General features: G+C 46.0%; 1 protein-coding gene and 1 non-coding gene across 5 annotated transcripts in view; both read right to left on the reverse strand.

The window, feature by feature from the left end:
• PTPRG (protein tyrosine phosphatase receptor type G) overlaps nt 1-23,461 on the reverse strand; it is a 704,516-nt gene that overhangs the window by 62,680 nt on the left and 618,375 nt on the right. For 2 of the 4 annotated variants that reach the window (XM_077858249.1, XM_077858252.1), the window contains 2 exons: nt 20,790-20,922; nt 8,368-8,454 (listed from right to left, as the gene is read on the reverse strand). In XM_077858249.1, the coding sequence (XP_077714375.1) occupies nt 8,368-8,454; nt 20,790-20,922 (220 nt within the window). The remainder of the gene's footprint in view (nt 1-8,367; nt 8,455-20,789; nt 20,923-23,461) is intronic. The other 2 variants (XM_077858250.1, XM_077858251.1) reach the window with 2 other exon arrangements.
• Nucleotides 18,477-18,612, reverse strand: LOC144291273 (U4 spliceosomal RNA). Its single transcript, XR_013358586.1, has one exon. It is a non-coding gene; the product is annotated as a U4 spliceosomal RNA (small nuclear RNA).

A 23,461-nucleotide genomic window follows, 5' to 3' on the forward strand; every position in this document is an offset into this window, starting at 1 on the left:
GCGAGTCTTGAAGTCTCTCTCTCTCTCTCTCTCTCTCACACACACACATACACACACACACACTGCACACACACACAGCACATATCAGTAGGGTTTTAGTTAAGTGGTGGTCATCAATGAGCAGTACGTATGTATCACTTTGATTTGGAGAGCTTTTAAAACACCCATGCTGGATGAGCTCCACTCCTAGTGATTCTAGCTGAGCGATTCTAGGGTGGGAGGAACAGGTCTGTGTCATCTAGAAAAACTCCCTCAGGGATGCTGGTCTGTATGGTCCCTGGTTAAGAAGCACTGTGATACAGGGGGGATGGTTCCAGAGAGTCTCCAGTGCTCTAAGAAAGCCACTGAAGAAAATGAAGCAGTCTCAAACGGCATCCACCATAAAAATGATGATAAAAAGTAAGCATCTAGAATTTATAGGGTCCCATATGGGATAAAAAAAACCATAGTTAAGAATTCAGGGATGTTAACATAATCCTCTCAAATACAGAAAAAAATAAACTGCATCTCACATACTTAAATAAGAATTTGAAAGGTCTTCTGCTCTGTTTCTGTTGGAACCTAAGTTCTCAGAAATAGGGTGGCATTTCTTGAAGTTGGAGCATAGTTTCTGCCACCCATGCTGGAGAAGTGTTTTCTCAGATCACAGATTTCTCAAGTGAAAGTTTTTCCTCCCAAAGCTATTCTTTACACCACCTTTGTGGACTGCTCTCCTCATCTGCCAGCAAATTAGATCTTGGTTTCTGTCGTGGAATCGAATTTGTATTATTTATTAAGCAGTTTGGATGTTCTGACGTCCTTATTCCTAGTGTCCCGTCACTTGGAACAAAACTGAAATGCTAGTTAAGATGGCTCTCTCAGGGACTCCAGGGTGGCTCAGCGGCTGGGCGTCTACCTTTGGCTCAGGGCGTGATCCTGGGGTCCAGGGATGGAGTCCTGCATCAGGCTCCCTGCATGGAGCCTGCTTCTCTCTCTGCCTGTGTCTCCGCCTCTCTGTGTCTCTCTTAAATAAATAAATAAAATCTTAAAAAAAAAAAAAAAAGATGGCTCTCTCAAACTCATCCCCACGAAGAAATATCATGATAGAGTTACATCAGATATTCACTGAAGGCTTCTAGGTAGGAGCAAGAAGACACCCCAGTTGGCATCAGCTAATTTTTCCATCAGCTAATAGTTTCAACTAAAGGGGTACAGGGGCCTGAATGCAAACTAAAAGGGAGATGTGCATATGCCAACCCCTGAATTGGCTGCACTCCTTAGGCACCTCTCATAGCAAAACTGCCTTGCGGGACGCCTTGGTGGCTCAGCGGTTGGGCGTCTGCCTTCGGCTCAGGGCATAATCCCAGAATCCAGGATCGAGTCCCACATCGGGCTCCTTGCAGGGAAGCCTGCTTCTCCCTCTCTGTGTCTCTCACGAATAAATAAATCTTTAAAAAGAAAAACTGCCTCTCTGCACTGAATGAGTCTACTGTTTAAACATATGCATTCTTCAGAACACATAGCTCCTGAATCCAAGCCAAATGTTTCTGGTGCCTGACCAAAGATGGCCTACCTATTATGTAGAGGTGCATCTCATGAAAAGTTCTAAGTAGTAAAAAGCAAACATACTTTCTCTCTCACCCTCCATTCACTCATTCATTTTTAGAAAACTAACATGGGCTCTTAAGTTTTAAGACTTCTAGGAAAGGCTTGTCTGGAAGTCAAGAAGATAATGCGTGATACCCCTGCTAGTAGCTCATCAAATTGACATGGATTCTAGGGAGTGGCTCCCTTGGTTTCAAGCCCAACCCCATGATCTGTGGTCCAGGCCCATGTGGTGCCTGAGGCTTCATGGTAGGAGCAAGCATGGATGGATCAGTCTAGCTTAGAAAAAGTCCATGGACACGTTAAGTGTACAGTCGTGAACATTTGGTCTTGGACTAAAATTTCTAAAAATAGCTTCTCATTCCTTTAAATAAGGGAGAGACTTTGAAGAGAGAGGCTTTTTCAAAAACCAATAATTCTGTACTTGAGAAAGCACAGCACACATGTGATTAGGATACAGTAAAGATTGACCAGTATCAGTAAGCCATCAGTGTCAATTCTCTGAGCTACACCCCCCCCAAACTCTGCCAGCACATGACAGGCCCGGCATGTTTAACTGGTTCTCATGATGAGAGGAAGGGGGAGAGAGAGGAGAGAGAAAGACGGAAAGACAGACAGACAGGCGCGCGCGCGCACACACACACACACACACACACAATCCCTGCCTGCAGCTGCTCTGACAGTACTTTATCAGTATCAATAATTACTCAAGCTCTAGAGACTTACTATTCAAATAAAACACAGCAAATGAGAAAGATAAGAAAGAAATCTCTAGACTTGGCATTCTCCCTCCCCATCTCCTTCCAGGAATTGGACACACCGTTAACACAGAACACCCCGAGTAACCAAAGTTGTACAGAAAGGCTTTCCTTTCTGTTGCTCCAGTGTTTTCCCAGGTATGTGCATAGAGAACCTCTGCTATCTTCATTCTTCCTTACACCTCTTACTGCTCTTCTGACAGGCAACTAGGAATAATTTAGGTGATGGGAGACTTTCCAAAAGCAAAGTATATATCGGAAAGGGTCCTCAAAAGGCAGCATCTCCAGCCCTGGTTATAGGAGCAGAGGTTTCTGAGATGTACAGACATCTGGGCCAAAATATACATCCCTTTTGACAAGCAATGAGAGGTCCCATTGTTCTCAACCTGGGTCCCCAGCTCATTACAACATCCCTCCACATCACCACTGCCGGGACCCAGGAAAGTGCAGACCACATCACCATTCCTAGAATCCTACAAAAACCTGGGATGACAAAATAACCAGATGATGTGTAGGGATCAGAAACCCAGTCACTATCTTCCAATTAAGCTCAATGGTTCTATAATCATATGAGGGTGACAAGGAGTTTGTCAGCAGTGTGCAACTCAAAATGCTAATTGCAGACTAGAACGGGCAGTTGGCTGAGCGGCTGCTGAATATTAATTAAGCAATCTTAACTGATTTATATACTGCCCTCATTTAAATTTACAGTGCCATGCCTGCTAATAATCCCATTTATTTTCATGCTGTTGAGTACAGAAATCACATTAATATTTACTTTTGTGAATGGATCTGTTGTAGTAAACCATGTATGAATAAGAGCCACTTGTAAATAGAAAGTTGAGAACATTTGCATGCCTTCAAGGAGGATGATTGAGAGCTGTGTTAAAAAGATGTGGACTGATTTATTAGGGCAAAATGTTTCTAGAAATTGAAGTGACAAAGACCACAATAGAAGGAAAAGCCTGTGGGCGTTATTGGGCTTCTCCTCAAAGAGGAGTGTCTGCTTGAAATAACTCAGGGGTCCCACTTGGAAAAGAGCCCACCGTAAGTTCTGCGTTGTGATTTTTTTCGGATGCAAGCACTCACTTGCTGTTCAGTTTCCTTTACTGTATGTGAAATAATTCTGTTTGTACAACTCAGCTTATACTTGCATTATATTTTCAGGAAGGAACCTTCTAGAAAGAAGAATTCAGAATTTCACTTCTCATTTTCATGGTCTCCGAACCATAAAAGGCACATGTGATCTGACAAATATCAAAGTACTTTTGGGAATAATCAAGAGACGTATTTCCCATCAGAGCAATTCTGGAAATCCTGGGACATATGGTTGTCATACCTTGGATAAGTACAGCCTGTCAGATATGAGGAGGAGGTGAAGGGAAGAAGGAAAGAGGTAAAGTGAACCAAACCATGGAGATGGATGAGGTGAGAGAGGGTACATATATGAAATGAGGAGAAAATGTTTCAAAATATTTTGGATCTTATTTGGTCAGGGGAGATGGCCATTCAACTTTTGTTACAGCTGCAAGTGACAAAGATCTGATATTTGCAGGAAGAATTTCAGTGGCGGATACAAACTCCTGCAATGAGCATCTAAGGGATGTGGGAGGAAATAAATTATATACACCTAAGTGGTCTCGGCACAGGACGCTTTCGTGCTAAATATTAAGTGTGCCAAGCAGTCCTTGGAGTGACTGAAATACTGCTAATACTTTCCAGGAGAGAAGACAGCAGAGGTCATCTCATAAACCACATTTTGACCTGATCAAGAACCTGAACGGGGCAGTTTTTACATCGTGGCTGGCTTTAAGCAAGTGAGCTCTAGACAGTACTTCCCAGTCCTCCAAGCTCTTAACCAGAAAAGAAGGCTTGAAGTCAGGGGCTTTGTGGTAGCTATACCACACTTAGTTACGAACCTGGCTTGGAATGTTCTGAATTTCTGGACTGAGGCTTAAGGAACTCTCCACCTCCTCTTGCCACTGTTTTAAGGCACTGACACAATCTGCCATTGATGGAGCTGGTTAATGGGGACATGATGGTCTTTAACTCCTTTTGGGCAGGAGGTGGGAAATGAAAACTCACATTTCATTCACTACACATGATTCAGCACCTGTAATATACAGCGTTCTAGTAAAAACTTTTTGGTGACTATTTCATTAACATGCTAAGTCCGTCAGACTTTAGCTGAAAGAGTGTCATTTTAAGGATCTTGCAAGGTATTACGTGTCTTTTCACCACACAGCCCTATGGTAGTACTTTTTAGATACTTGGGACCATCTGGGAAGAGAAAAGTAGATTTAGTTATCATACTATCAACCAGGTCAAATTCTAAATGATTTAAGAATTTAACATTCAAATTTGAAACCACAGAAGTACTAAAATAAGTCATCGCAGAATGGAGACAGCCTTTCTAATGAGGATTCCAAATCCAGAAACCAAAAGAAGTTTATGGGTAAATTTGATTAAATGAAGTTGAAGACGCTGTATGAACATAGTTCACAGACAAACCACAGATGAGGAAAAAAATATTTGCAAGCCTTATTGCTGACAGTGATATCTCTCAATTAGAAAAAGACCAACAATGGAAAGGGAAAATGAGTGAAAGACTAACCGTTTAGAGCAAAAGAAACACAAAGGGCAAAAACATGAAAGATGCTCAGCCTCCCTCTTGATAAGAGAAAACACAGTCCAGCTATATTAACACCATTGTTCTCACCCATGAGGTTGGAAAAGTGGCCCCCGTTTGACAATACACCATGCTGGGGAAGGTGCAGGGAAACAGGTGCTTGCACGTTACCAATAGAAGCCGCCCTGGGTATGGCACCGGGGAGAGCAATTCGGCGCCATCCATCAAAATTACAAATGCATGTAGCTCCTGACACAGCCTGTTTCCTGACTTTATCCTACAGATAGACTTATCTCCATGCACAATGACTTAAAGTTATTCACCTTGGTACTGCTCATCATAATAAAAGCCTAGAAGCAACCAAAATGACAGCCACAGAGGATTGGTGAAATCAATCAGGACAACTATACAAAGAAATACTGTGTTTCTGTAAAAAACGAACAAACAAATAAAACCAAACCAAGGAAACCACATTTGCAAAGACAAAAATCACGTTAAGCAAAGCAAGCAAGGCAAAGGATCGTGTATGCAGTTTTTACTGTGTAAAAGGAGATCTGGGGCTGTAGATTCATATTTGCTTACACACACCACCCCCAACGTCTGGAAGAAGAGACAACAAGCTAGCAGTCATGGTTACCTATTTGTGAGGAGGTAGGGAGTCAGGAGGGTATGTGATCAGAGGGAGATGGAGGGGTATATATAATAAATATTAAACTTTATGATTTTCAACCATGTTAAGTATTACCTATTCAAAATTTAAATCAACAGTTTTTTTTTTTGTTTTTGTTTTTGTTTTTTTTTTTTTTTAGATTAAACACTTGGGTCTGATTTTTATTGTTGTTTTCTTCTTTGTCCTGGTGGGGATGGGGGTGGATAATCAGCATCACTTCCAGCAGCCACTGTCCTGCTTTTCTGGGTTCTGTTCACCCTCAGACTACACAGGCCTCCCCTCCCACTGTGGGCAGAGAGTGTTCCAGGCGAGTGAGGTCAGACCCAACAGGCAAATGGGTAGTACCCTGAGGTTCATGTGCATAGACTTGGCAACAGCTATTTTAACTGTTTGAAGGGTCGCTATTCAGGCAGCTTTTCGGGCTCTTCTCCTGATTCCCTGGCACATTTGGATGGGATGCAGACCAGGACAGGAAACGAGAGTGGATATAAAGAGGCCAACGCGGGAGACAGAGGCTAACAGCCCTGCTTCCCTCATGCATCTGCAGCCTGGTAGGGGAGGGCGGGGCCTCTGTCCTCTGTAAGGCTTTTTATAGAGTAGCAGAGGACAGAACTGGGTCAGGAGGCTGCTGCCAATGCTCCTGGGATAAGGAAGGAGGGAGGAGAAGGGAGAGTGGGCTGGTGGCCCTTCAGTCCACACAGCCATCAAGAGGAATGAGGAGCTGTAGGCTTTAGAGGAGCAGAGTATGGCAGGGCAGCCAGCAGAAGGAATGGGGGAGATCTGGCCCCCTCTTCATCATGGATTGATTAGCAAAGCACATCAAGCAGTGAGAGGGGGCACTGCTGAGGACACAGACCACCAATGGCTGTCCCAACTCAGCCACCCAAGCAGGGTAGCCCAGACGAGTAACTTCTCAGAATCTCTGTCTCCTCCTCCGCTGGGATGGGGTACCATATTACACACACTAAGAGTTTCCCATGTACTACCTCGTTTCATTTTTGCAACAACCCAATGAAAGGAACTATCTTTGGACCTACTCTTAGATGAGGACACTGAGGCTCAGAGGGTTTTGTTCAGTTGCTCAAGGTCACACAGCTGGGAAAAGGTAGAGCCACAGTTAGAACCAGTCTCTCCCTGAGCCAAGGTCGCTCTTTCTTTGCTACTACGTCATCAAAAAAGTAAAGTCAAATATGGAATTCATCATCAGGTGGATTCTATAAATACTTGTCGCTTCCCAAGATGGTTCTCAACTTCTAGATCTAAATGAAAGTCACTGTGCCCCTCCCCCCACCAAGCTTCCGGCACTCAGAAGTAGAGAAGAAACCAGAAAGACTGAACACCCTGTAACAAAATACATCCACCCACAAACTGAAATACATCTATCATAAGCCCACTCCCACACCTGGGGCTAGGAACGTAAGTGAGAGTTAATCACAGGCATGTCTGGAAAATGCAGAAATCAGATGTGCATTATCTCTGTGGCATCCATGAGGTGATGCTGTTTGTTTTTTTTTTTAACGTGTGACAGAAACACATTATATTCAGAACAGACTGGACATGAATATTAGGCATTTACATGATGTCAAAGGTACTCTCTAAGATTAGAAGTTGAAAGGTATACAGAGGGGTTTCTATTTCAGTTTTTACCTTTGGATTTTTGAAAACAGATTAGAAAATTGAAGACTTCAGGAAGCAAAAAGATCTTAGAAAGAATAATTATATTACCGGTGTCAGCAGTTACCCATTTTCCCTAAAACGACCAAAATCATGCCATGTAGCTTAAAAGAAGATAGATCGTAGAATTTCTCATTAATCTTCCACAATTCTTGTACTATACCTTCTCAGATCTCATAAGTATACCTGATTAGATGGAGAAGTATCTAAAATTTCATCCTAATAATCAGACTTATCCTCAACCAAGGGAGACAAATCGTTCCAGTAAAAATTCTAAGATAAATACTATAAATTGGTTCATTGAAAGTAATAAGAAACCACTCACAACACAGTATTAGTGAATTATCTTAATTGGCAGTATTAAAATATTAATTACCATATTAAGTAGAGTATGCCTAGATAAGCCTTATAAAAATATTATCAAGAGCGCATGTGCGGTGATTAAGATCACATGATCCGGACTTCTAAAGGTTTACTGTAAATCATTCCAGGACAATAATTTTTCCCAGTATTTAAGCCATTTAGAACGCGTACGCTTTCATTCTCAAAAAATTTCACTCTTATGGAAAAACATGCTATATCCCCATTTGCTCACTTCTCTCTTCCCTTCCTACTCTTCTTCCTTAGCTTATTTATACATTTAGGTTTCTAAAACACATTTTTCACTTGTAAGGCTAAATGCATGCTTTTTTTTTTTTTTTTAAAGCTCTGAAACATGCACACATCTGAAATTTTGGAAAGATAATAGATGCAGCTGACATACACACCAACAAAGAACATTCCCAGTATGCCCCCTTCTAGAAATAAAAACAGCCCCCCACAGACCGCCAAATAAAGCAAAGCAAGCACACTCAGGACATACTTTCATTGCTACCAGCTACCAGCAAGCTGCATTGGTATTTGCAATTCTTACTTTCGGGAGTTGGGGCAAGACAGGTAAGTTGCAGCACTGTGCTGTCTAGAGGACTTTCATCCCCAGGACAACAAAACAAAAATCCAGCAAGCCAGTCCCGGCCAAAGAGGCACCCCCCTTAAGCTGGACCGCCCCTCACCTGCTCCCCTTCTCTCCTCTCTCCCCAGAAGAAGGCACTTCACGGAAACGTCTGGGAAAGCCCTTGGACTTTATTTTGTTACACCCTCTAAATAGACAAAAAACAAAAGAGAACAGGTGTAGAAGACAGTACTTTCAATTGGCCACCAAGAGTTCCACACGAATGCCCTCCCTCCCACCTAACATAGACATACCCGTCATCAGTTCCAATATGGGACATTTTCAAAAGAGAAAGCTTACACACAAAGGTGACTCGGTCTCTCAAGGGTTGTTTTGCACTTAGTTAAGAAATACAAAATGGGAACTTTGCCCTTAAAAGCAGTCATTCCATGTTAGAAGCCTGTTATCAGTCCTGGTGTCAATGGTAGGTAACGAAATCACAAATCCAATCATTATTGGGTTTCCCCATTCATGTATCTACCCTTCCACCTTTGAGGTGATGCTTTGGCAAATATGATCATTTAAAACACCATTAAAGTAAATAGAACTCAACAGGAATCTCTTAGGGGTCATCTGAACCTCCCCTCTGTCATAAAACATATGTGAAGGTGGTGTTGTTAGATCAATCCAGGGTTTTGTCTTTTCCCCATGCATCCCTCTCATCTCCAGACACTTTCCTGATTCACAACCCAGACTGGGGAGTTCACTGGAGAGGCGCCTCAGGGAAAGTGGGGGTAGTACTGATAAGGCTACTAGTATATACTAGGTCTGATATTTAGTTTGCCCTTAAAACTTAGTGCAGCATCTGAGTCTCGTGTCTCGCATTTGAAAGTTACACTTTTGTTCCAGGAGAACACTGGCAAGTGTTTACTTAACTATATTTAATCCCCTAGCAACCTGGGCTATAGGATTTCACACTGGAATGATTCCTATTCTTTCCAAATGCTGTGGATAGAACAGCGAAGACACACTCACTTGTAGCAAAGTTCTCTTTCATTGGAGGTTCTCTTGAATCCCACTCAGAACTCTGAATTCAGGTATGTGATTCCAGAGAACATCTGACAGCTTCTGATTCACTTGGGTTTTTTTTGTTTTTTGTTTTTTTTTTTCCCCTGGGATGAACATCCTTGAATTCTCCAGTGTTGGGTTTCTCTTCTTCCAATACAATTCTTTTGTTTATTTTGATCATTATTAGCCTCTATATGGAGTAAAAATGCTTGGCACACGAACCAAAATTTGGAGAAGCCAAAAGTTGGGAATACGAGTCCAAAGCGTGCGTGGGTCGGGCTGGGGGGGTGGGGAGCGCGCTGTGATTCTGAACTTCTTGTCTCCCTCTGTTGAGTGCAGTCTGCAACTACAACAACTGTCCTCAAAACATCACGAACGTACTCGGTGCAGCGATGAACATTAATCCGAAGAAACCACGAGCGTGTTGGAGTGTTTTTGCAAATCTTCATAGAAACTTGAAATTTGCAGCTTCCTAAAATATTTAGACTTCTTCTCAACCCTTAGCCCTACTCTGAATCCTGCCAGATTCACTCCTTGGGGAATTCTGGAGCGGAGCCGGCTATCTCCGCAGCTTTTCCTCACACACAACCACAGGCGCTTAAAACTCCCACCCGTAAACTGACAACACGTCACTGAGAAGCAAATGCCATAGAGCCGGTAACTAATATCTTGGATAAATGAGGGGGCCACCTGAGCAGGCCCCCAGGACAGACACCATCGACCCTGGGGGAGAGGACACTTGGTGGCGACAGGGCCAAAGGCAGGTGTCGGGGATGCAGAAGAGACTCCACGTACGAGTTTCCTTTTCCTGAAAAGTCAGTTTGCTCAAAAAAAAAAAAAAAAAAAAAAAATGTATCCACCCATTTCCTCCTTAACAGAATCAATCCCTTCTTTCAAGACTCATGGAAAATGTTTAAATGGCAACCTTCAGCAGCGAATCTCTCCCTGCTTTTGTCTAATGACTACGTGTTAGCCTGTTCCAAGAGCTTCGACTGGCATCTCAGGGCCAACTCGACAGCAGGGGGCCGGTTACTATAACAACTGACAGTTCTCGTGAATTCTGAAAGGCCCCCGAGTAGCCATTTGGGAAACGGTTATTGAGCAAAAAAGTTGCCTGGGATCGGCAGCATTAGCTGGCACGTGACCCAGAGCCCAGGCACACAGCTGCAGGGAGAAGAACAGTGCCCACCTCCAGGAACAGCTGGGGACCCAGAAGGCTCCCCACCCCCCTGCCCTTCGGCATCTCCGAGCAAAGACAGTTCAGCACCACCACGTCATGAACTCAAGCCCTCCGAGGCAAGCCATGTGTTGGCATCATGCAAAGCGCTTCAGCTCTCCCCGCTGGCTGGACACATTGTCAGGATGTGAAGGGTCGAATAGTAAAAATTATTCCTAATGATTTAAAAAAAAATCTTGAAATATGGCTATAGATACGGGTTCCAGAAAGGGATGGGTGACAGGGGCAGTCACCAGTTTTAAAAGAAAAAAGTGGTACCTGGAATCTCAGGGGTCCTGTGAGTGGTGCGTTTGCAGAAGAGAGAAAAGGTGATCGCACGAAGCCACCAAAAGGTGGGAGCTGGAAACTTGGATTTTTCTAGACTTGAGGAAAGTACAGGAACCTACTTTTTGTTCCCATTGCCTTCTGCACATAAGCACACTGAACTAACCCAGTGTCTTTGTACAGGCTGGATCCCCTAGAAAAGAATCTGATTCGACCCACAAAAGTAGACTTTGTTTTGCATGGACGATGGGCAGCGTGACAGCATCTTCCCTCTGGCAGTACTGATCATGTCATGTCCGAGTGCCTCTCCGTCAGCTCGGACACAGCACTCTGCCTGGAGCATTTGTGGCTTTTCTCTGTTCGGTGAAAGTCACAGCACACCATCCTCTCCTCCACAGAGCCTTCCGGGACTCTGTCTCATTCCCTTCTGGCCCTGCAGTGGCCAGAGTCCACTCCAGAGCACGGTCTCCCTAAGTCACTACTGTAACTCAGGGGAACCCAAATGCAGGGGCCAGGCAGGGGACTGCAGGGATGGGGGGAGACTGGCAGACTGGCGAGCTGGGGCTCTTCTCCCCCCAAAAGATGTCCCCATGGTTAGCTCTATCCAGCCCACTAATGCCACAGAAGAACATGATAACAATGTGACCACATCACCCAATTTATCACAAGAATCCAGGTAGCTGGAGTTTTTTTTTTTTTAAGACTTTATTTATTTATTTATTTATTTATTTATTTATTTATTTATTTATTTATTTATTTATGATAGACATAGAGAGGCAGAGACACAGGCAGAGGGAGAAGCAGGCTCCATGCAGGGAGCCCGACGTGGGACTTGATCCTAGGACCCCAGGACCGTGCCCTAGGCCAAAGGCAGGTGCCAAACCGCTGAGCCACCCAGGGATTCTGGTAGCTGGAGTTTTAAGTAAAATCTTCCTATTTTCAAAATGATCCAGATTTTTGAAAACAGTACATCAACTAAATAAAACCGGCCTGGAACTGCATTTGGGATTACCTTTCTTTACCTGTTCATTTGCCCCATTAGCCTACAAGATGCCTGAAGATAGCAGCTCTTCTCTCCTTGCCCAATTGCCCATGCTTGGCATACACTAGATGCTTGAGAAACACCTTTGAATGAACAAGCAACTAAGGAAGGAATAAACGGGCCAGCCATAAAGGGTCTCAGGTCAACAAAACCAAACCCTTGAATACCTCTAAAACATACCAGCTCTGTGAACCTGGGCAAGTCATTCCCCTTCTGGAAGCCGTTTTCCTCCCTTGGGGAGAAGGTTAGCTACCGCCCACATCTGCTAGGAGGATTAAATATAACATTTGCTTTGTATCAACAATTACTGGTTTGGGATGAGTGTTTACCCTTTGCTAGCTGTTCATGGTCACACGCATGGGAGAAATTACTCTTAATGGCATCTGTGTCCTTTGTGACTTCCCTGGGATGGAGGGGGATGGGTGGAGAGCTTGTGCCCGGGCTCACGGCAGCTGTGTCCTTGCTGCTTCTGGGGGAATACAGGAGGGAGCCATGTGCTGTTGGGGCACATGTGGTCATTCATTCCTTGGGCAGGAGAGGGGTATTACCACATACCCACGCTCAACGTTCACATGTATCTATTTTCTGGAACCTCTATTATCCCAACCCACCCCCTCCCCCCCGCCACATCTGTGGTTGCTTCCCCTCCAATTTATTATGCTGTCTCCCAGTGAACATCCAGGAAAGCAAAAAAATTTGCAGCATCGACAAAACTCACTTGTTTTCGTGAATAGCATTCTTAATGAAGAGGCACCGGCACATGGCAAAATTTCTCCAACTGTAAAGGTAGGGGTTATAAAAAAGACTGTTTTCCTGTTTGCCTAGGAGGCTAAATTGGTGTTGACGGATCTGCCACAGATTTTACAGATGGCTCAGTCATGTGCTGAAGGGAGACAAATTTCTCAGATCAGATCGTGAAATCCTCCTAATACCAAACTAACCAACCTGCATCAGATGTCACAATAACCACTTAGAGTTTCCAGTTTCCTGCTCCAGACTCCATGCAGTTAACTCAGCCCTATCTGAATCTGAGAATTAAAGCTGCTTTAGGTTTCTGGAAAGTTCTTCAAGCTAGAATTATGGTCAATAAGATGCTTAACTTGCCATCAAGGTAATACCAGCACTGATTAGAGCTGGAATAAGACAGAGCAATCAAGTTATGTGTCTCACCATCAAAACATATTCCATTTCTCAAACCCCTGAAATTACAGTTGGCCCTGTAAAGTTTTCTTCCACATGATTTTCACAAATGCAAACCACAGGTTTTTGTTTTTGTTTTTTGACAAATGTGCTATCAAAACAGGCTACAGAAGGAAGTAAATGCTACTTCTCATTTTGGCAAAATAAAGTAATGAATGATTAAGACAGTGGCTGGGTTCAGCCCCAGGATCCACCAAAGATGAACACAGTGACTTGGGCATGTCACCTGATCTCACCAAGCCTTGGTTTTCAGATCCTCAAAACGTAGTAATTCCTAGGATCCGAATGTTGAATAGGTGGCAAAGTCATCTGCTAAGCACATGTGCAGTATGGTGAAGGTTCGAGAAAAGATTCTCGGCTAATAAAGGCCTTAAGATATACAAAGTCATTTTAGGGGTGAGATTTCACTCAAAGAGGAAAGAGCTACCTTCAAAGCAATTTTCTCCAAGATTACAGAAAAGAATCTTTTATTTTTATTTATTTATTTTTAAGAATCTTCTAAAGAACTTGTCAATACTCCTAATTCTCAGTGCACACTAACGTCTTGCTCACTGCAGCTAAGTGATGCTACGGAACAAGGTAATATACTAGCCGTCTGCCTGAGCACGCTGACTGGGCAGTCCGCACACAGCTCCTCGCCCAGCCTCTACCTCAAGTTATCCAAATTGGAAAGAAACCTTCCAAAAATTGTCCTCTTCTGAGTGGCAGCAGCCACGTGGCTGTCTTCTCAGGAATGTCTGCACGTTGGGGCCAAGCAAACAGCTCGTCTTGGTAAGACAGGGCACCTCTTGGAATGCATTTTCTGACCGTTAGTAATTGAAAAGGTGCATTTTGTTTTCTTCCTGAGTAGTAAGGCCGACGTGGCACACTTCAAAAACTATTCGATTTACTGCTTCTCCTTCATTTCTATGGACTCTTAACAGCCCTGAACCATTGCACAGTTGACATGGATTACAATATTTAAAAGGCACACACAGGGCACCATTTGCAAAAGGATGCAAACCGTGACTATTGATTTTTCATCGATTTTATCTTTAGTAGCTGCCCTACGACCCCGACCCCTGCTCCCAAACACTTTGCATGTATTTTCTTCCTAGCTTCACAGCAACTTCTGCATTGTTAGGGATTTGCACCCCTACAGATCTTCAATGCAGACCCTTGCAAGGACCATTGAAGAAAGAACTGTAGCATCCTACCTCTGACACCTGAGCTAACCAATATTCAGAAAGGAGTTTCTTCTACACATCCATGTTGATGCCTATAAAAGTACTGCTCAAATGGTCTCCAGTGGGCCTCTAGGAATCCTTTAGTTGGGGGGGTGGAGAGAAAGAGAGAGAGAGAGAACAAACCAGGTCCCTACCTTATTTTCTAGTTTGGGCCTAATGTGAAATAACAAGACTGACCTAATGATCGGCCTCCAGAATTTTTCCAGGAAACCTACCCATTGCTAAACAATGCCAATGGGTCTGAATAATTAAGGCTATTTCCAGCAACACTCAAGGAATATCCACGTGCTCCGCACCTTATCGTGTATCCTTGGGGCCATGAGACTATCTGTGGCCCATGGTGAGGAAATGGTACTGAGGGATTCCGCTTCTGGGCCGTGTGGTTGGAAACAAGGTGCCACCTTGATTCTTCTGTCCTGCTGCAGCCATTTGGGAAACACGTGTCCCAGAAAGAGAAGATGCAGGTACAAGAGAACTCCCCAGCTCTCTGAGACTATTCATAGGTGACAAATAAACTTTGTGTTGGGAGGCCATTAGGGTGTTGGGGTGCATCTGCAGCAGCTAAATGAAGCTTGCTCAGACACAGGCGATCCTGAGTTAATGAGGCTGCCCACCAGGCTTCCGAGTGGGGTGGGAGGTGGGTTGGTCGTGTCTCTAACCCAGTTACTCAGGGATATGCTTAGGGAATTACCTCTAGGCCCACTGGGAGTGTCACGCAAACTGATTTCATTAACCTTTCCTTTTTTGGCCCAAAATAGTTCCCCTCAGTTGGTTCACCTATATTTATACTATATTTAGCTCCATGCTATATTTAGCATGACTTTTAGCTATTTCCAGGATAAATACCTCATGCTACTGAGATCATTCAAAAGAATGGACTCTAGAAGAAACTTCCAAAAGCTATTTTCAAGCACTGTTTTGAGCAATGACATATGACTGGGAAGGAGACAGCTATACATGGATTACATTTAGGGGACAGCAACGATTTAGGTCTGTAAGTCTGGTTTTATTAAAGAACAACATTTTAGGTACACCAGGACCCAGAATTAAGATTTTAGTTTTGCCTAAAGCAGAGGATAACACAGCTCTTATTGCTTATTTACCACCTGCCAGGCACTGGGATCACCATGTCCCAGAGCGCACACCTAATCCTCACGGGAGCCCAATGGGCACATTTCTGAACTGTCCTGCAGATGGAGAAACTGAAGGTGGGAGAGTCGTTTTGTCAGAGACCAGTTTCTCGGTCGTTTCCCCCCCCCCGGCACCTCTCCTAAGGGGCCTTTTTTAAGGGTTTTATTTTCATTCCAGTGAGTTAACATGACATAGTGTTCTATCGTTTCAGATGAACGATACAGTGATTCAACACTTCCCTACATCACCTGGTGCTCATCACAAGTGCACTTCCTAAGGGGCCTCTATAGACATCTTCCTAATCACCATCCCCCAGTGAAATTTTAACACCAGCAATATGCTATGTATTTGTGTACTATATGTATACCCATGTTTCATATATAAGAAGCTTGTTTACCTCTCCAATACCCAGTTTTGCCCCTTTGGGAATAACTGCACCTCTGCTAAAGACACCTGCTCTGAGGCCGTGGGTAGTGAGAGGTGGAGCTGGCTCCAAACCCAGGCTGTGTGCCCCTGGGCCTGTGCTGCGCCCTCACTAACACAGCACTGCCTCTTCCTCATCTTCTCTTCCTGTAGTGTGGCTCCTGTAGCCTTTCCATCATGCTTAGGGTAAGGTACATATCCCTTCAGGTGGCACCCAGGACCTTCAGGATCTGGCTCTTGCTGTCTCCATACTCTGCTCCAGTGATGCTAAACCATGGGTACCCACTTACGGGGGCCAGATTCTCTCCAGCCCCTGCCTGTACACCTTCTTCGCTAGTTTATAGCTGCTTGCTCTCCAAAACCCAGCTTGGGCAGCAGCTCTCCAGTGACCATTCTCTGATCCCACACCCTCTCCAAGACTGGATGAAGTCCTACCTTTGTGCTAGCAGAGCATCTTGGATTGCATCCTCCAAACATTCTCTATACTTCATGTACTCATCTGCCTCCCCCAGCAGACTGTAAGGACCTTGGGAGAGAAGAGCTTATTCCCAAATCCCCAGGACCAGCATGATGGGTGACAGGTACGATATAAGCATGGCATAAACACAGGAAGTGGCACGTGGGTCCCTCGCCTGTGCAACAGAAGAAACAGCTTTACCATTTCTTCAACAACACAACACTTCTCAACTGCTACACGCATGCTCCAATAATCCTGCAGCTGGGATGGGACTGGAAGTGGCCCTTATTTTTCCAGTCCATGGCCCATGCATTCATGACAGCAAAGTCCTCCCTGAGAACCTGAAGCTAACCAGGCTGAGCTCACGTGCCTACCTTGTTTCCGACCTCCTACTTGCATATGTATTTCTCTGCTAGCCAAGTCTAAATTCTCTTTTCTTCGCAGAAATCCCTCCTCTCTTCATTCCAATTTCCCATCTTTTGGAGCTGACCCCGGCTGCTTCTATCTGCCTGGCACCTACATCCGATCACCTTTCTGGGCCTTGATGGTCCTTTGGGAAAACACCCATTGCCCAGTTTCAGAGCATGTGTTTCACGATGGCAAGACCTCACTTCTGGGCTCCAGACTTAAATTGAAGAGCCAGGCCTGACAAAAGTCTTAAACCCTCTGCTCCAGAAGCTTCTAGGGGTGAACAAGTGACCTGAGTCTGTTGTAAGAGACACCATCTTGAAACTTAACTCTAAGGGAAGAGAAATTCCCTTTCTATGGGGGGGAGGGGGGCACTGCAGCAAGGATGTAGGTCTGTAGGTCTGACATGGGCCAGAGGCTACCACGTGGGAACAGAGCCACAGAGAAAAGCCACCATGGGGAGAACAGACTCTAGAGATGAAGAGGGAGGGAAGCAGAGGCACACAATGCAAGCAATGAACCCTGCCTGCTGTCCTTGTTGGATTTCACCACTCTAGATGGGTCTGACGCTCCAAAACTTGTCAATTCCATGAATCAATGGGTTTCCTCACCTTGTGCTTAAGGTAGTCTGAAATAGGTTTTTGTAAATTCTGGCACGGTGGATGGGAATACTGCACACTGCTTAGCCCATAGTGGGCATTCAACAAACATTAGTTCTTTTACCTCCTCTGGCCAAAGACAGAGGTGAGGTGCACAGTAGGGCGGTGGCTTGATGGGCCCGCTCATCCCACCTCCAGTGGACTTGACTGAACATCAGTCATGCTTAGCTTCCATAACATGTAGCTATAGGTAATGGATTCTAGAGCGAAGAGGTTCTATGTTCAAAATCAGGGTTCACTACTTCTTCCAGGACCCTGGCACGTCCCTTGACTGCCACGAGCTCCCAGTCCCTTATATTTAAATGGGGATAATAGGAGTACCTGTCCTAAGGTTTAATCGGAGAATCACAGGAGATGGTTCCACCCAAGAGCCTGGCACAGTGCCTGGCACTAACAAGGGATTTGGGAAACGTTAGCAAGCACAAGCATCATTGTACAAGGAGACACTAGTGGTGGAAAAGAAATCAGAGGGCTCAGGATTCATTTCTACGGTCTCATGAATTCATTTGATTGTGGTGTCAACAACTCCAAGCAAACACACTCAGGAACCAGAACATTAGCTGCAAAGGGTCAGTCCTTGGTGTAGAAACGGCCACCACAGTGAGCTGGTTTGAACCCCTGGGTGCCAGGCCTGCCACGGAGGAAACAATCCAGAAGGTTTTGATCTGCCTCAATGCTCTACTTATGTCAAGTCTGTTTGGCAATCATCCACTCTCTCTGTGCCTCAAGAGGCAGAAGAGAAGCACTGTTGTCCTCGCTTCCAAACCACATTGCCAATGGGAAATGCATGTCTCTTCCGCACTTACCAATTTTCTGTGTGAGCTCTCCAATGCTTCCTCCTTTCACATTAATAAGAAACAAAAAAGTTGGACAGAAAATGGGTTCTTGTCTCCTCTAGGCTGTTCTCATGTTTAGCCAACTCATTCGTCCTGATGCTAATTCAATTTTACTTTCCTTCATCTGTAAGAATTTTCTCGTTCACATTTACTTGTGTGTACTGGCATTAAGAGTCTAGTAATAGCTTATGTGCAGAGTCTACTGAAGTTTAAACTTCTGGTTACTTTAAATCAAGCTTTGGATACATACAGATAGGTATGTATATGTAAAAGAATGCCATAAGTCTATTTTATACATCAAATATTATTCAAAACATTTCCTATTCAGACCAAGTTTTTCAAGAGTATATACAATTAGCAATAATCATGTCTCGGATAAACCTCATTGGCTATGATACTGCCACTGCGCAAAGCTCAAGAGTATATACAGTTGTCATTTTCTAACTGGAAAATGCATTTCAAATGAAAGGGTCTTCAAGTTCTCTTTCCTATACTACACAGGCCCTTCTAACACGTAGCCTTTTAGGGTCAACATGCAGGCTTTGGCTGGCCTGGTCTGCATGGATGCTTGGCCACAGAGCCCATGGTCTTTCCTGTTCACAGGGATGGGTTTTTGGGTGGGCAGATGACCAAGGCGGGCCAGTCAGAAACAGTCTTGAGGTTTTTGCTGGAACTGCTTAAGGCAGGAACTTGTTCATACCAGGGCTGCTAAGCAATAGTCACCTGTCTGGGGCCTCCGTACACCCTCTCTGCTCCTCCATGGGGAAGGTCTGCAGCTAACACCACACACACGGTACCGAGCAGAGAGAGTGTGCAGACTTTTTGTTACTTCTATGTGCTCAGTTAAGCTCATGGTAGGCAGCTTCCAGTTTACCAGTGGGCTCCAGACCGATGTTTGCAAAGCACTTTGTCCTGGAGGAGGAACAACATGGAAGGGAGTCTAGGTTGGGCTAGACTGGGCTCACCCCTAAACACCAGGAAGTTCCCGAGCTAGCTAGTCTGTCGTATTTCCAATGCTACATCAGACACCTGCGGAAGCTGGAGATTTTCCTTTTCCCCTGGTTCTACTGAACTAAGGACAGGCCCAAGGAACCACAACCTTTCTGTCAGCAGATTCTGCTGATCCCACCTTCAAAATATATCTAAATGTAACTGATTCCTACCACCTGCACTAGTACCCTCATCACCTCCTTCTGGACTACTTCAGCACATCTCCCAGCTGGTGGCTCAGCTTCTGCCCTGATCTTCTCCAGGCTTTTGGCAACACAGCAGCTAGCTAACTCAGAAGTCAGATCACAACACACTTCTGTAGCAAACCCTACTTATCTCAAGGTGAAAGGCAATGTATTCACAATGACCCCCAAGGTTATACATGACGGGACTCCCTTCTACCCCCATCTCTTCCTGGTACTCTCTCCTATCATTCTCTCCCATGCTCGCCTCCTCCAGCCACATTGACCTCTTAGCTATTCCTGAGAGGTTCTGGGCACATTCCTGCCACAGGGCTTTCTCACGTGCTGTTTCTTCTACTTGTAACCAGCTCCCAGAGGAGCCCATGAGACTCCCTCCTGCTTTAGGTCTTTGCTCAAATATCACTTGCTACTTAAGGGCTTAACTACTCGGAATACTCACCGTTAAGTCCTAGAGTGTCCCTCCCCTTACCAGATTTAGTTTTCTCCATCACACACTTAGCGTCACCTCAAGTAGCCCATATTTTATTCACGTGCTTTGCTTATGGCCTGTCTCCCCAACCACAAAGTTAGCTCTAGGAGATAAGACTGTCTGGCACATAACAGGAGCTCAAAGTGAATTGAGTGAACAGCAATAAGGAAGCAGGAGATGAAATACAGGACACCTGTTCATCACGGAGGAAGCTTGTTCCGGGGCAGAAGCCTCCTATTGTGGCCAGAGAGGAGAAGGTAGCCAGGCCAATCGAACGGCCCAGCCTGCCTTACTCGGTTAAGCTGGCTCAGGGAATGTAGCTGGAAAACACAGAACTCTAAAACAGAAGTTGCAAGCAGGTTTCCCAGGGGGAGCAGTGAAACCAGTTCAAGGACAATGATAATCCAGGGAGGGCTTCAAAAGTCAGCCGTTTTTATGTGACATGTATTAAAAGCCACATAATATGCCCAATGTTTTCCTATCACCCGAATTTCAGCAAAAGGCTATCACAAAAATCTTAGTCAAGAAGGGTCATTATGCAGATACAACAAAGGGGAACATGGCCTCAGAGAAACTGGAAATGCTAGGAAATGTAGTCACTCATTTTGCAGGTGCAGAAACTAAAGCTTAAGGAGGAAATGGGATTTGAATCCAGCAAGTATCACTGCTGAGATCTGAACGTCCCCGATTCCCAAGCAAAATCTTCTTTGGCATCAAATCTCAGAAGCTCCTCATAAGGGCCTTGATCTCAACAGTGGCTCTAGCTTACCAGCTGCTTCCAGATAAAGCAGGTCCCCCAGCTGGTAACCCTAGAAACACTCCAACTGCCTCACCTTAGGAGGCCACGGGCTTCCCCTCCCAGGGTAGGGGTGCATACAGCAGAACCTAGCCCCCACATCCCCCTCTGTAGGTACAGCCTGGCTTACTCACCTCCAATAAACTAGCACAGCAATGAGAAGGATGAGGCACACGAAGGTCAAGGCTGACACCACAATCAGAGGGATGATCCACTCCATCCTCCCTGGAGAAGGACGGCTTATCATTCCAGAGGTGTTCTTTTCTGCTGCAAAAGAACATAGCAGTTAGAGGACTGGAGGAATGAGGGGCCAGAGCAAGATCCAGAGCTCTGGTCTCGTTTGGGGTGGCTTCCAGAGGACTGAGCAGCCTGCTCTGGCTGCCCTAGGGACAGGAGGGGCAGTCTACAGCTGGCACCATTTCCTACTGTGTTCCAACCCAGTAAGGGGGGGGGGGCTTTTTATCTAATTGCCAGTGGGATGGACTTGTAGATGGAGGTCAAGACATTCTCACACAGAGTTGTATAGAAGAGGGACATCCAGCTTCCCTCCAAGAACATGATGACCCAGAGCAGCTTTTGGATACACTGAAGAAATGTGCTCAAGTCTAATCACAGCATCACACTTGCCTCTAGAAAGGGGCTGGAGTGGTGGGAGGTGGCTGAGAGCCTCCCAGGCTCCCCAGTGCCAAGGCCAGAGGAAGGGCAGGATGGCTTTTACTCAGATAACCAGCTGTAAAACAATGGGTATATTCTTCAGCTGCTTAGCACCCGTTACCCCTTCCTTTAGTATCTACACCCAGTTGTTTTGGGAAAGCACCTGTCCCTAAAAGATAAAGTCGCAGCGGGACAATCATCCAGGGCTGCCAGTCTCCCAGGCAAAGGGGGTGGTCAGGTGGGCATGGGACTCCAGGTCGGGGAACAGCTCTCACCCTGGATTCCCAGCCAGAGACTCACAGACTCGATTACAGCACAGTCCACGGGGAGCACCCAGATGCTTCCACTCTGAGGCTCCCAGCACCCAGACCCCCAGAGCTTCTGTTTCTGCAGCTTTTCCTCTTAACCCATGCCTCCCCACCCCCACCCTTTTAAAAGTTCAGACAACCAGAGAGAGGAAGCTATGCCTCGCGCTGGGGGCAGCCAGTCTAGAGCTTCGCAGAAGAAGTCTGAAATGATCTGGGATCCGGCCTGGGCCGCAGATGCCCCTTACCCAAGCAGGCCCTGGGGATCTTCACAAGTCCCCAGGAGTCTCCAGAAGGAACCCGCTCTCCTTTATACCGCGGGGAAGATGGCTGGAAATCTCCAGGGGGCGCACATGAAGCTCCGAGACGGTGTGCGGGCTGGGAAGATCGGGGTGCTCACACACAGTCACGGGAGGCAGGTGGCGAGGAAGCAAAGGTGAAATGTGAGCTTGGGAAGAGGTCCCTGGAAAAATGTGCAGCTGGCTGCAGGCTGACTTGCGCTCAGCAAGGATCCTTCTGCGCGGCCAAAACTGGGCCAGCTTTCAGCCAGCCCAGTGTCCCTCTGCAGGGTGGCCTCAGTGCGCGGCGAAATCAGGCTGGGTTTGCAAGCCAGAGGAGGTGGGCTGACCAGGAAAGAAAGGATTGGCCCCGGGAGCAGATCTATAAAGAGCCAAGGCTGCTCCTGAGTGGCGAAGAAGTGCGTTACAGAGCTTTCACCGGCTTCTTCTGGCTTACTGTGACGGCCTCCTTGGTTTCCTGCGCAGCCCGGGGCATCACACAGGGCCGGGACCAGGGCCAGGCGCAGCACGGCACTCCACGGCTTAGAGACTAGCTCCCTAACTCTGCCGGCCCATTGCTCTGGACCCCTCGCTCCACAATCTCTCATTGCACGGCTACTGGCCGTGTCCCCAGAGTGTGCCAAACATGGTGTGCGGGGATCGGGGTGCAGCAGGACGTCAGACAGCAACAGCCCTGTGCTGGGGGGGCGCGAATCACTGCAAGGGGGAGAGGCGGACACGAGAGCAAGGAATTAGGATGAAATGAATGGGATGCCAGGGAGAGCCCACGGGGTGTGTACAGGGGTAAGAGGGTTCCTAGCCTAAGGGTTCTGGAGGGAGAAGGGGAGTTAGCCGGGTGGAGTGCAGGGACGAAGTGTGTTCTGGACAGTGAGCGTGAGAACGAGGGGGACCGAGATGGAGCGGTAGTGGCCACATCAGCCAGAGCCCTAGAAGCTGAATTAAGAAGAGCTTCTAGTCCCAAGAGCATTGGAAGCTGCTGCAGACTTGCCAGCTGAGGCTTCCAAGGATCAGATGTGCACGCTCTCCCTCCACCTAATGCTCTAATAGCAAAGCTCTGGGGACCAGTTACAAGAACCGGAGTTACGTCGAGAATAACTCTGCTGGGCTCCAGCAGGGGGCAGCCCAGCCAGGCAATTATCTGGCGGATGGTTGGGAGGATCTTAGAGACGGAGAAAGTCCTATTCATGGAAAACAGGGCAGGAGGATTGACATTACAGGCCACATGCCTGGTGAATTCAGTATCGACCCTGGGAGACCTTTGCAAACTGGGGGAACTCTCTAGGTCTTCTTTCTCTCCCTGCCTCTGGACAGAAAAGGCTTCTTGCCTGGGCTACTAACCTGGTAGTAACAGGCAAGGCAGGGGAGGAGACCAAATGCAAACTCCAAGTCCTACTCATCCTAAAGCACTGAAAAGGACCGTTGGCCAGAATAGTCCCTCACATGCATCTCTCTGAACAGTCACTGGAAACACCAGCTCTTAGAGTAGCACTGCCATCCTAAAACCAGTGAACAGTGGCTGCTCCAGAATTTCTGGGCCTTCGGAGTCAT

This window comes from Canis aureus, chromosome 19 (assembly GCF_053574225.1).
Source record: "Canis aureus isolate CA01 chromosome 19, VMU_Caureus_v.1.0, whole genome shotgun sequence".
Classification (NCBI taxonomy): Eukaryota; Metazoa; Chordata; class Mammalia; order Carnivora; family Canidae; genus Canis; species Canis aureus.